The sequence below is a fragment of the Mauremys mutica genome, chromosome 4 (genome assembly GCF_020497125.1).
Source record: "Mauremys mutica isolate MM-2020 ecotype Southern chromosome 4, ASM2049712v1, whole genome shotgun sequence".
Lineage (NCBI taxonomy): Eukaryota > Metazoa > Chordata > Testudines > Geoemydidae > Mauremys > Mauremys mutica.
This window is the reverse complement of record NC_059075.1, coordinates 42471140-42484150: the sequence shown is the minus strand read 5'-3', so window position 1 is coordinate 42484150 and position 13011 is coordinate 42471140. Positions and strand designations below refer to the sequence as shown.

Sequence of the window (13011 nt, the reverse complement as noted above, 5' to 3'; positions counted from 1 at the left end):
GTCTGCTGGTCCCGCGGCTTCGGACCCTCTGCAGGCACGCCTGTGGGAGGTCCTCCGAAGCCGCAGGACCAGCGGACCCTCTGCAGGCAAACTGCCGGAGGCAGCCTGCCTGCCGCCCTTGCGGCGCTGGCAGAGCGCCCCCCGTGGCTTGCTGCCCCAAGCACGCGCTTGGCGTGCTGGGGCCTAGAGCCGCCCCTGGACACAGAGAGACTTGCCCAAGATCATGAAGTGAATCAAGGGTAGATCTGGGAACAGAACACAGCTCTGAGTCACAGTCCAGTATCTAATCACAACAACCCCTTCCTCCCCTTCTGCTCCCCAGACCCAGTCAAGTGCTGCTCTGCTTTTTGCTTTTAATCCTGCTTTTCTCCCCCCCGTAATGTGCAGGCCATGATCTAGATTTGCATTTGTGAAGAAGCTGTGGCTATTGTGTGTTGTGCTTGAGCTTGGGATCCTAGGAACTGAGGGTAGGTGTGATTTGTTTAGAACATAGTGCTGACTCCCAGCCTGTGGAACTGTCCATATGTGGCTTGGCAGCAGGACTGAACCCTTTCTAGGGAGACTGTTAGCTCCTCACTGTTTTGTCACAATGGCAGTGAAATGGCTCTCTTTCCTCTCCTCTGTGGTGGTTGTAATTTGGGAGATGGTGGTGATAAAAGGATCGGTTGCCCGAATACATTCTATTTTCCCCTCCACTAGGCAACACGTTCACCTGAGCAAAGGTTGGGTAGTACTCTTACTTCAGCAAATCCAAGCACAGCCTGTCTACGCAGCCAAAACAATAGAGCTTAGCAGTGGTGGTGGAACTTGCATGTGGCTGAAACTGGTCACAACCAGGCTGAGAAACTGTTTTAGCTTAGATCTCTACCAGTGCTAGAGCAAAGTGTCTTAGCAGGGCACTAGGCTGAACTGTGTTACAACCTGGTTGACCCACTACAGAATTTAGCAACAATTGTAACCTTCTGTTATTTCTGTCCTGCATATAGTGCAGACTCTGTGGGGGTTGGGAGGCTGCTGGGCCGTCTTGCATGTGATCATGTTTCCTCTAACCATGCAGTTCCTATAATGTATTTGCACTATATCCAGCTTCACATAGCCCAACCTACATGTGGTGCTACTGGAGCCCTGCCCTTTTCCATCTGTTACTTTAGGGAGCTGCAGAACTCTGTTTGTAAGAGTTTGACTGGTGTTGACTCCAGCAAGTGTCTGGGTTTTGAAATGTAGTCCTGAGCCACATACTCCACATGCAGGGGCTCCTTTCTCACTAAATCAGCCTTTTGCGATCCTAGATCAGTGCTTCTCAGAATGGGTCACATGTGTCCCTGGGGGGGCACGGCAAGGGAGATGGATTCCCAGATCAATGAAACTACATTTTCCCTGTTGTAAAATGTAATTGGTAATGATGAAACAATGTATTTTACACTGGCTTATATGGGCTGGAATAGAACTACATTTCATTCTGATTGTCAAAGGGTTCTACCCTCAGCCCATAACTGAACAGACCAGATGCCCCTGGATGAGGTACTGCTTTGTGCCTTTAGACTGTTAGCTGTTTGGAGCAGGACTCCGTTGGTGCTAGGCGCTGCACAAAAAGAAATCATAAGAAACCTGCTCCTTGGGGGGGAAGGATAGCTCACTGGTTTGAACATTGGCCTGCTTAAACCCAGGGTTGTGAGTTCAATCCTTGTGGGGGCCATTTAGGGAACTGGGGTAAAAATCTGTCTGGGGATTGGTCTTGCTTTGAGCAGGGGGGTTGGATTAGATGACTTCCTGAGGTCCCTTTCAACCCTAATATTCTATGATTTGGCCAGTTTGTGCTCCACAGATCTGAAAAATTATCGGTCTCCTGATAACTAACAGTTACTATATTCAGACTTGAAACTTGGTGGATTCTTTAATGTCTTGCCAGTTCTCCATATTTTATTGAGAATCCTGTGCCAATTGGTATTTTTCTTTAATCCCCAGCTTCTGAAGCCAAGGGAGTATGAGAAACTCACCTTTTCCGCCCTCTAAGATGAAACTAAGTTTCTAAACTGCTTGGCCATGGAGAAAAGCTTGAAAATGTGACCACTTAAGAGCTGGTAATCCAGAAGGCAAATAAAGACCCAAAATATGTTCATTTTAAAAAAAATCATGATTTTTAAGATTATCTCATTTTTATGGGACCTGATTGATGATTTTTAAATGCCTTTGAACATTCCCCTGGCTCCCCTCCAAATACTGGGATAATCTCCCCCCCCTCCCCTCCGCCTAGCAGTTGCTACTCTTATCTATAAGTTCCTTGGGGGAAATGTTAGCATTCTGGGTTAAATGTGAGGCCTTCAAATACTCTTATTGGCTCAGATGTGGTGTTGTCTGCAACCTGTTCCCAGCAGTTGCATGTATGCTCCTTGTTGTGCTGCTCTGTCTGTTCCAGTGCAGAGGCTCTGCCCGAAATTTCATGGTACCTGCTGGAAGTTACTAGTCTGCCTGTAGGATAGTGACAGGTACTTCTCCCCAGAGAGTGGACACAGTGCAGCTTTTTTTGGCTTCTGAAAGACTTCAGTTTGGGGCACCATTGTGCACGGTTGGCTGGAATGCTGGGCTAGCATACAATGTTATCTTGGTATAAGGCATTGGCTCGATCCAACTCAACGGTTTAAAAATGAATGGAGTTTAACAACCACCAAGAGAAGCCTGCTGGTGCCCCCTGTAGTTGTAAGGCAATAGGCAGCCCTTCTGCCAGTGAGTGGGATGGGGGGAATGGGAGGGCCTAGCAAGTCTTTTTGTCAGAGGCCAACCCAAAGGCAGGGGATGAGGGCAAGACACTGGAACAATTTGTATAGTGGGGGTGCTGAAAGCCATTGAACCAAACTGTAAACCCTGTATATGAGGGAAGCCATGTATTTGGTTGCTATTACTATTTCAAGCTGGGAGGGGATGTTGTACCCCCAGCAGCCATCATTCCAGCACCCCCAGAAGAGAATGTGTGTGTTAGTGGCTAATGTATTCCCAGCCCCTGGGGGAAGCTGGGTGGGAATCAGGCCATGTCTTTAATCACTCACCTGGGAGCAGAGAGGTGGCAGGATTGCTGCCTAGCTGGTGTTATGGAGACCAGAGCCTGTATCTGTAGCTGGCTTAGAAATTCCCATTCAGAGCAACAGACAGTGGGGTTTTTTTGTTAGTCCCGGCCTCAAACCTTGGCTTTAAAACAGTAAAACAACAGAGCAATGTTTGCTGAACAGTGGCAACTGTGGTGTAAGGAGAGGATTTAGGGAGGGTACTGAGGGAGTGGCAATGCTCAGCTCTCTATGTGAGGGCAACAGCTGGAGAAATAACCCATATCTGACACCTGTGTAATCAGGGCTGGTACCTGCTTGAAGGCTGAACAAACTGAGTCATACTGCTACTTCTAGTGATGCTGGAGCTCCTGGTGCAGGGAGCAATCTTGGGAAAACCTGCCTTTATGGTGGGGTTGGAGTTCTACATTCCTTGCTTGGGGTGGCTGGAGCAGGCCCTGTGTGCTGAGGTATCAGTCACTGGGCACCTTGCCCTTTCTCTCAGGCCAGAGGCTAGTTCCCATTGTGCAGGACATAGCTGGCTCTGAGCTCTCGCTGCCTATGTAAAGTTCAAAGCATTCATATGAATTTTGTGCTGGTGAAAGGGGCAGCACTGTGAACCCTACACTCTAAAGTTCTCTGTCCCCATAATGGGGACGGCACTTGTTGCCATGCCAGCTTTCCCCTCTCCTGCTTTGCCAATGTAACCCTTAACCCTGATGAGGAGGGATAAATGGGGTGAGGAGGAGAGGGACATTCATTATCAACAATCCATTCCGTCCTTGGTCTTTCTAATGAGACTGCCAATAAGGTTGGGTAATTGGTGTCCACTGGGAACCAGACTGAGAACCCATTAACTCATTGCATGCTAGGCTTGAGAGAAGGTTAAGCACACGACATAACACTCTTCTTGCCACATCATCTCACTATTTCAGAGGAGGATTGCATGGATTTTATTTTCTCTTCCCTTCTAGCTCTCTCCCCAGGTTTATAGTGCCCTTAAGTGAGCATGTTTGATATCTGGGGTGTTGGGGGAAACATCTTGTTTATGTTTGGAAATAATTTAATGGTGCTCTGAGAAGACACCAGTGGGAAGTACAGTGGGGAGTTGAGTATCCATGTGTACCTTCTTGTAGGGAGAAGTGAGGATCCTAATGTCTTCCAGAGAAAGCTTCTCCTAATGCTTTGCAAACAATCTCAGCACCACACCCTGTCAGGTAGATCAATCCCATCATCCTTATTTTTGCAGGAAGGGAAACTGAGGCACAGAGGCAAAGAGTCTTGTCCAAGATCTTGCAGGAAGCCTGTGGCAGAGCCAGGAATAACACATAGATTTCCTGACTCCTGTTCTGTACGTTAGTCACAGAACCATCCTTCCCAGTGAGACACTGCAAATGGAACATGCTTGCTAACTTGTAAAATATATTTGCCCTTACTCATAAACTGGGCCCTTTGCTAACATAGGGGTTAAATCTGTAAAATGGGAATAATAATGCTTCTGGTGAGAGAAAGATCTTGAACAAAGCCTGTATCTGGCTAGATTATGTTTTAGACTTTTAGCAGCATATTTTATTTTGTTTTACTTGTAACTCTTTCTCTCTTCATTTCTTCCCTGAACTCACTTAATCCTATGTATATTTTGTTAATACATTTATTTCATTTTTACCATAAACCAACTCAGTTCTGTGTTTGAAGGGAACAGTGTATTTACCCTCAGGTAAATTTATAATGTGTGATGTGGTTTTGTCTCTTTACAGGAGAAACAAACCTTATTATTTCTCTGAGCTCTTCACAAGAGGGCATGACACTTCAGGAGACAAGAGTTGGGGAAAATTCGGGACTGGGAGTGTGTGGGGTCACCCTGGAAGTAATAAACAAGGCAGGTGTAAGCTGCTGTGGGGCTGTACACAGGTTGCTGGGGTCAGACTTGCTGAACCAGAGCTTTCTAGCATACAGAAACTCAGGGTGTGACCTGCATGCTTGGAGGCTAGTTGTGAATAGCCCAGGTGAGAGCTCCAGAAGCAAAACAAGGCACCCACAGTTATAGGACAAGTGGTGACCCTTGCTGGTCTGGATTTGAACCCCCATACTGTGACATCCACATCCTATGTTCCAGTAAGTGTTTCTTTTGCTACCCTGGTATCTGAAAAGTTAAGTGCCTGAGGTTCAGGTATTTGAATATGTTCTTTATGCTCTCATCTTTACCAAATTACAATCTCAGTTTTCTCTTCATTAACTGAAATCACCATAGGGCATTCCTGACTGAGCAAGCGAGGCGGTTACACCAAATCCCACCGATTTCACAGAAACAGGCCATTGTGGCGAGACCTATCAATCCCTACAATCAGTTTATTTTGTGCTTTTTATGGCTAACGACTCTAGCTTCACAGATTCCAACCTGCCCCCTCAGCACAGTAACATGCCACATAGCTACAGTATTTCATGAGATTCAGAAAAATTCTAGTATAATGACACTGTCTCTGTGCCACGCTCCTGCCCCACTCAAACCAACCTAGCGGCTAGTCCTACAAGCCCCTTCACAGGGGCAGGCAAGTTCTCTTTGGGCCCCCACCCCTTCCCAGACAGCATCTGCGAGCCCCCTCCCAGAGACAGCTCCTTTGTTTTATCTCAGATTCAAGGAAAGGAAAAAAAGATAAGGGGCTAAAGCTGCTTCTTTCTCTCATCACCCATTTATTCTCACTTGTATTTCTGGTAGGGGAAGATAAGCTACAGCCAACCCAGCTCTGTCCATTCACAGAAGGGGGGGAAAGCAAGGCTCCTAAACTTAGTTATAGCTCAGCCCCTGGTGGGCTGTAGACCCACACACAGACCCAAAAGTCCTCATGCCTCATCTGGCAGTTAAACACCAATTACTGGCTGCTTGCAAAAGCTCCAGGTTTTCCTTTGTTTCAAATAAACTCATGTGAAAAGATACAAATGTCATTTTTTTTAAACTAAAACATTTCCAGCCAGACAGGAGGGACTGCCAGCATAGACACATCAACAGGTGACTACATGGCTCCCAGGAGAACCAGGAACTGACACACTTAAAAACACAGGCATGGGAGCTGCCCATCTTTCCAGACCAGGTCCTGTCCTTCCCCTTTTCTCTCAGCCCTGTCACTGCAACTGCTGGAGGGGTCACTAGATCTCCCATTCTTCTCTGGGGATGGATTGGATTCCATGGACCTCTTGTTGGCCTAATAAATTACTCCTGGGGGAATTCTGCACCAGTCATCATTCTTAGTCAGCCATGGCTGACTTTCTCTCAGTCATGACCTTCCACAAAAGTAAAGGTGCTGGCTTACTTTGTCTTAGATGAAAGATCTTTGCTTCTCTGATTACAGGCTTCTCACCTGTATTCAGTTCCAGAGACTTCAGCCACCACTTGGTTAAAGGACGCATCTTTTTTGGCTTGCAAGAACTCTGGCCCTTTGTGTCTGTCTAGTGATGGATGCCTAAAATGGCTTTCTGTCCTTGCTTATATCTCCCAAAGTTCAATATCTTTGCTTCAAGAGACAAGGTGAGTGAGGTAATATCTTTTATTGAACCAATCAGTTAATTCAGTTGCTTATCACTTAAGGTTCAGCACCCTGTATTTCTAGACCTGTAAACCTTTGAATGGATTCTTCTGACAAGTAAAACACAGACCAGGCTTCTCTCTCCTGCTGGGTAGACACCATGCTGTCTTCTCCCCCACTTGTTAGTGTGAGGTTTGCCTCCACACCTTGTTAGCTTGATGGGTCTGTTTACTGCTTATATGTGAACTGAGGTAAATACACACTTTTGTTATAATTCCAGCATATATTAATAACTCTTAATAGCCATTGCATGCATACATCACACAAGAATATTAATGATCAGTGAGTTATTAGTTTTCAAATGATACCTCACAAAGCATATTTTGTACAATGATTATTACAGTACCATGTAGGTTGTGAATACAAGGGTGCTTAGTGTCACAGTGGTTTGTTTTTTTACTAAATGTGGAAAGGTAGGAATTGCCACACCAGATAGGACCAGGGGTCCATCTAGTGCAGTGTCCAGTCTCTGACAGTGGTAATAGCAGATGCTTCAGGTTCAAGAAACCCCACTGATGTACACAACTTACTCATAGAAGTTTCCTCCTAACTCTCTTTAGTGGTTGAGTTGTGCTCTGAAACATGACATTTGTGCCCCTTGTGTGTGTATTGTTTTAATCCTGCCTAATGCAACAGAATGGCAGGGTTGGTCCCTTTTTATTAGTCATTCCCACTGGTTTACCTTGGTTGGCATCTCTGAAGTAAAGGTGAACCCCAAAGTGATGCCTGTTGGGAGTCCTGACCCTGGTTTACCGCAGTGCCCCCTAATGAGGATAAATTCCAGGGCAGTGCCTGACACATGAGGAGCTTGGTCAGAGATTGTGAGGGTTAATAATTTGTAAGTTAAATGTGTTTCTGGCTCCAGCACTGAAGTGAGATAATGTCTGAAGGACAGAGCATTCTTCCCTGACCCAGGTCTCTTCATTGCTGCATGGAGGAGGGAGAGTGCAGATACATGGTTTGGTGTATAAAGGGCAGAGCCCTTTCCTTTCCCAACTGCAAGTGTTGGCAGATCAGACGTTTATTTGGAAACCTTGATGCTGCCGACACACTGTTTAAAGAAAACATATCCCCAAACACACTGATAATCATTAAAGGAGTGTGAAACCTTGATGGTGAACCTTCAAAGTCTGATTAAGCATAAATTACTGGGGAGTTTTATTTGTTGGAAGGCAGAGTGGACAGTTGTGTGATCTTGGACAAGTCCCTTTCCCTTCCCTCTCTGTGCATCTCCTTCATTGTCTGTAAAATGGGAATAGTGATACTAGCTGACCCCCCTTAATGGAGGACTGTGAAGATACTGAGGTCTATAGAAATGCCCACTGTTGTTACAGTGGAAGCTAAAACTTTACAGCAAAACTAATAGGTTTGTTGTGATGATCTTTCTGTGATCGGGGTAGGGAAGGTCAACACTTCATAAGGTTCCCTGCACTGGGACAAGGAACTATCTAATGATGATGATAAATGAATCTCTGTATAACAAGGAAGTTGTCCTAGCTTGAATGCCCCCTCGTTTCCATATTTTTCATAGCTCCTATTTCCTCTCCCACTGTGAAGATGGGTTTGTGGATGCTCTGTTGGTGATGGTGAAGCATGAATAACTGGGGTTGGGTAGGAAGAAGGAGGTGCGTTTTTCATTGCTTCTACCATTCTGGTTAATTTGATGCTGCTAAGTCACATTCAAATGCTTTAGGCTTCAGAAGAGATTTGGAAATGTGTCAGGCAAGTGTGAGAATTGCTTAAGGTGCTGCTCTGCAGCTCTTAGAAAGCCTTGTGTGTGCTTGGTCGAGCCTGTCACTGCCTGGACAAAAATTTTTAGCTTGAAAACGAGATAATGGAGAAACTTAGTGCAACACTGAAGTGAGTAGCCACTTCTTCCCCATGTAGGGGAGTGTGGGTAAATAACCTCTCTCTGGGAACTGGCAAGAGTTGGGCTGTCCCCAGGCACTCTTTTATGATGATGTGCGGGGGATGAAGAGCACTAGCACACAAAGCTGGAGGAGTGGGTAAATATTCTTGTTGGGAGCTGAGCCTTGGTTGCAACATAGCTCACACAATGAAGTGTGGACAAAAGAGCAGCTTTTGTAGGCAGCCACAAACATGCTGAGTGCATTTTGACTCCCCCTTTATTAGACAAGGGCTCAGGCGTTTGGATCAAAACAGTGGATTTCTCTCTGTTCTTTGAGGAGGGCATTTTAGGCTGGTGTCACTATTAGTCCCAGATACTTGTGAGTACTTGGTCTACTGCTGTAAGCCTGATCTGCTGTAAGGGTAAGAGCGTCCCAGCCCTTTCCAGAAGGGGGGGCTATGGGAGGTGTCACAGCCCTAGTCAAGCTCCCCTTTCTGGACCTACCAGGCTGCTGTGTTTGAATCCCAACACACTGGGCCCATGCGCTTTTAAGCCTCCCTTGGTCTAAGTAGGCTCCAGCACTGTGTCTTTCCTTGGCCTCTCTGGCACACTTCCTGGACACAGCCTGTCTGTTACCCCTTCATGGAAATGGGATCTCGCCTAGAGTTACCATCTTTTCAAAAAGCAAAACCGAGACACATGAGAGACTCTCCCCCAGAGAGACTGCCCCCTGGCCAGGCCAGAAGCTGGAGCTGGACAGTGGTAAGAACTGCCCAGGGAGTCCAAGCCGCTATAGGGAGTCTTGGACCCTACTCTAGGTGGGGTGTCCAAGAGCAGCCCCCAGTCTGTGTCCCTGCCCTCCCCCCCACCTCCCGGTGATCAGTCTCTTACTAGGTGATTTGTTGCTTAGTTACCAGCCTGGCTGGGCAGAATCAAATTTTTTGATTTGGCCACATTTAGCGTATTTATTGTATTGCCTATATAGACCTGTTCAGATGTCAGATTCTTTCTACTAAACTCATCCAGCCGTGCAGGTGCCACTCCTGTCTCCTTTGCACATGGAGTATGAAGCAAGAACACAGTACAGGTAACCTGAAGAATTTAAGCATACAGAGAATTCATTAGCTGAAACAGAATTTGTAAATTGTGCATCGTCAGTTTCCCCAAATTGTCACAAGGTGAAAAAGGAAATGCCACCCTCTCCCTCTGAGACTGGCAAATTTGCAACTTATGAGTCAGTGTATGCCATGGGGCAGCATACCATTTTCATGGTGATGTCAATGCCACCAATAAAGTGACTCCATGGTCACAGGTGCTGTGCTTGTTGGACACTGAGTGTAGCCAGGCCAAAGAAGCAGATGCCTCTACTCACAGCCTTTCAAAGCAGGACATCTCAGAATGGGAACAGGTGCTGAGCCTCAGCAAGTACATCTTTGCATTTAGGATGTTACTGGTCTTAAGGATTTCAAACCCTTTGTGTGGCTTTTGTTGCTCACTTTCCTCTTGGGCTTAAACTTCTTAAACTGATGAGAGCCAGTGGAGAAGTTGACAGAGTTAGCAAGGCAGGTGGGGTTGGTTAGAGTCACTGCTACAGCTGTGAAGCCAGTAGGATACACTTTCACACTGGTTATTTTTTGTGGATTCTGCTCAAATAGTAGTTTCTATTTTATTTTGATTGTTGGATGACTGAGTAGGGGATTTTTGGTTTGAAGACAAACTTGGACTGGCCCTGGCCAGCCTCTGACCATGCAAACACAGGTCACATCTTGGAGCTGAGTCCCTTGATGGTGGTCCTAGCCTGGGGATTGGAGAGGAGATCCCCCTCACTCACCATTTAATTCTCTCTCTCTCTCTCTCTCTCCTGATCTCTCTGCTCAGCTTGGAATTGCAGTTGGCTTTGTTCTCCCTCCCATTCTGGTTCCCAACTTGGAGGACACAGAACAGCTGGCCTACCACATCAGCATCATGTTCTTCATCACTGCAGCTGTGGCAACGGTGCTCTTCATCCTCGTCATCATTGGTAAGGAGACGAATGTAAATGTGTGGGAGGGATGACGCTGAGAGGACCAGATTGTGTTTATGGGTCTCTGTATCAGGGAGGGCATGGGGCAGCCCACTTGGGGCGATTTGGGGCAGTGCCCCAGCATAGCACCTGCTTCTGTTCACATACAGGGTTACTTCTTCTGTTAATGGTAAAGCCCATAGCTTCCCATCCCCTGAAGAGGAGTGAGACTGATACGCATTCTGGAAGTCTTCTTAAATAGCATGGATCTGTTCCTTCTGTACTTATCAACCAACAGCCAATCTCCATTCTCAAAGTTCAGTACATTGACACATCAAGAAGTTTTGGATACCCTAAAGGAATCTCGACCCAAGACTTTGGAATCTGACCCATGCCCATCCTGGTTAGTGAAAGAGAACATCGGTTCTAGCCAACAAACCTCCCACTCCTCACTCATAGAGGAACTAGCTCCAGGCCAACTACAAGCTCATCTAATTGAAGCTAACTTTCTAGACCTAGCACAATTTGGATTCAGGCAAGGACATGAAACTGAAACCCCTTTAGTGACAATGATGGATAATCTGCTATCAGTGGATAGAGGGCAGACCTCCATTCTCATCCTCTTGAATCCCTGCAGCATTTGACTCTGTTGACCATGAGATATTGCTGTATCATCTGAGAGAGGTGGCAGGAGTCCAAGTAATGTGTTTAAAATGGTTTGAGTCCTTCCTGGAAGGATGCACCCAACAAGTAGTGTTGGGAAACTGCACCTCCACCACTAGACCTCCTCATAATTGGAGTCCCACAAGGATTAATTCTCTCTTTGGTCCTTTTTAACATCTACATACAACCACTGGGAGAAATAGCCAGATGACGTGGACTCAAGTACCAGCTGTATGCAGAAAACCAACAGCTCTACCTGTCCTTCACCACATGTGATCACACACCACTAGCACCAAAATGTCCCAATGTTTGGACAAGATCAGCTCATGGATGGAAAACAGCTGGTTAAAGCTGAACCTGAGAAGGGCAGAGGTGATGCCAGTGGGCAGAGCAAAGCACTTTGAAGAGTTTGCAGCCATGGTGCAGTCTCCTTTGAAGGCACACACCCACAATTGGTCAGTTTGTTCAAAAGTTTAGGAATGTTCTTAGATTCCTCGCTGAAACACTTAGCTGTCACATAGGACCTGCAAGTAATGCTTTCTAATCTCTCAGTTGGCGAGGAGACTCTGTCCCATCCTGGTAGATGATGACCTGGCCTCAGTTATTCACACCTTTACTTCTTAGGTGGACTACAGCAATGCAATATACCTGGGAATGAAGTCTTCAGCACCTAGGAAACTCCAACTAGTACAGAACACTGCTGCATGTCTCCTCAGCAGGACAAGCCAACATGAGCAAATCTGTCCTCTACTCTCCCATGGAATTTCAGATCAAATTCAAGATCTTGGTCCTTATCTTGGAGGCATTGCATGGCCTGGGTCTAGCATATCTAAAAAGATCACATAAAGTTCTGAGATGAAAACTCTGGTTGACAGCTCTGCTCCTCTGGTACAATGTAACTCTCTATAATAAAGGTCTTCTTATCTGGGCAGGAGACAGAACTTTATTGGGGGGCTGGTCTGAGACTGTGGAATGAACTCCCCCAAGAACTAAGGACCGTAGAATCATAGAAATGTAGGGCTGGAAGGAACCTTGAGAGGTCATCTCATCCATTCTGCCATGTTGAGGCAGGATTAAGTATACTTAGGCCATGCCTAATGGGCGTTTGTCCAACGAACCTGTTCTTAAAAACCTCCAATGAGGGGGATTCCACAACCTCCCTTGGAAGCCTGTTCCAGAACTTAACTACCCTTATAGTTGGAAAGTTTTTTTTTCCCTCCTAATATCTAACCTAAATCTACCTTGCTTCTGATTTGCTTGTTGTCCTGCTGTCCTCAGTGGATAAGGAAGAACAACTGGCCACTCTCATCTTTGTAACAGCCCTTAACATATTTGAAGACTGTTAGCAGTCCACCAGACCATCACAAACCTCCCCCGCCTTCCACTCTGAGTGCAAGGCGTACTTCTTCGACCAGCCTTCTCTACTATATATATATACAGAGCAACATGTATATTTTATAAAACAACAACAAACAAGCCCTAAAGTCCTACTAAAACAAAACACTCTGTTGCACATGCTTCTTCCTGTGGGGAAAGGATAAGAGAAGAAACAACATGTGACAGACGTTAGTCATGTTACTTAATGTGCTACTGGAAGGTACTCAGGTGATAAGCACAGTGCAAAAATCTAAATGGAATCAAGTTATCCCCTGCAGCCTTTGTCAGCCTGTCTGAAACCCCTGGAATGAGCAGAACCTGTGAGAGCCAGCCTAGAAATTGCACCAGCAGGCAGGGTGCTGTGATCAGTCCCTGGAGATGCCCCGGAGCTGCTCCCCTCTCAGGAGAGAACAGAGGGCAATGCCATAGTACAGGAACACACTGCCCCGCTGGCAGGGGAGAAGCCAGTGATGGGTGGGAGGGAGAAGGGATTAAGGACAG

At 46.3% G+C, this 13011-nt stretch overlaps 1 protein-coding gene across 7 annotated transcripts in view; it reads left to right on the top strand.

Moving 5' to 3' along the window:
* Positions 1 to 13011, top strand: part of FLVCR2 (FLVCR heme transporter 2) — a 58854-nt gene that overhangs the window by 18906 nt on the left and 26937 nt on the right. For all 7 annotated transcript variants that reach the window (XM_045014673.1, XM_045014674.1, XM_045014676.1 and 4 more), the window contains exon 2: positions 10347 to 10488. In XM_045014673.1, coding sequence (XP_044870608.1) covers positions 10347 to 10488 — 142 coding nt within the window. The remainder of the gene's footprint in view (positions 1 to 10346; positions 10489 to 13011) is intronic.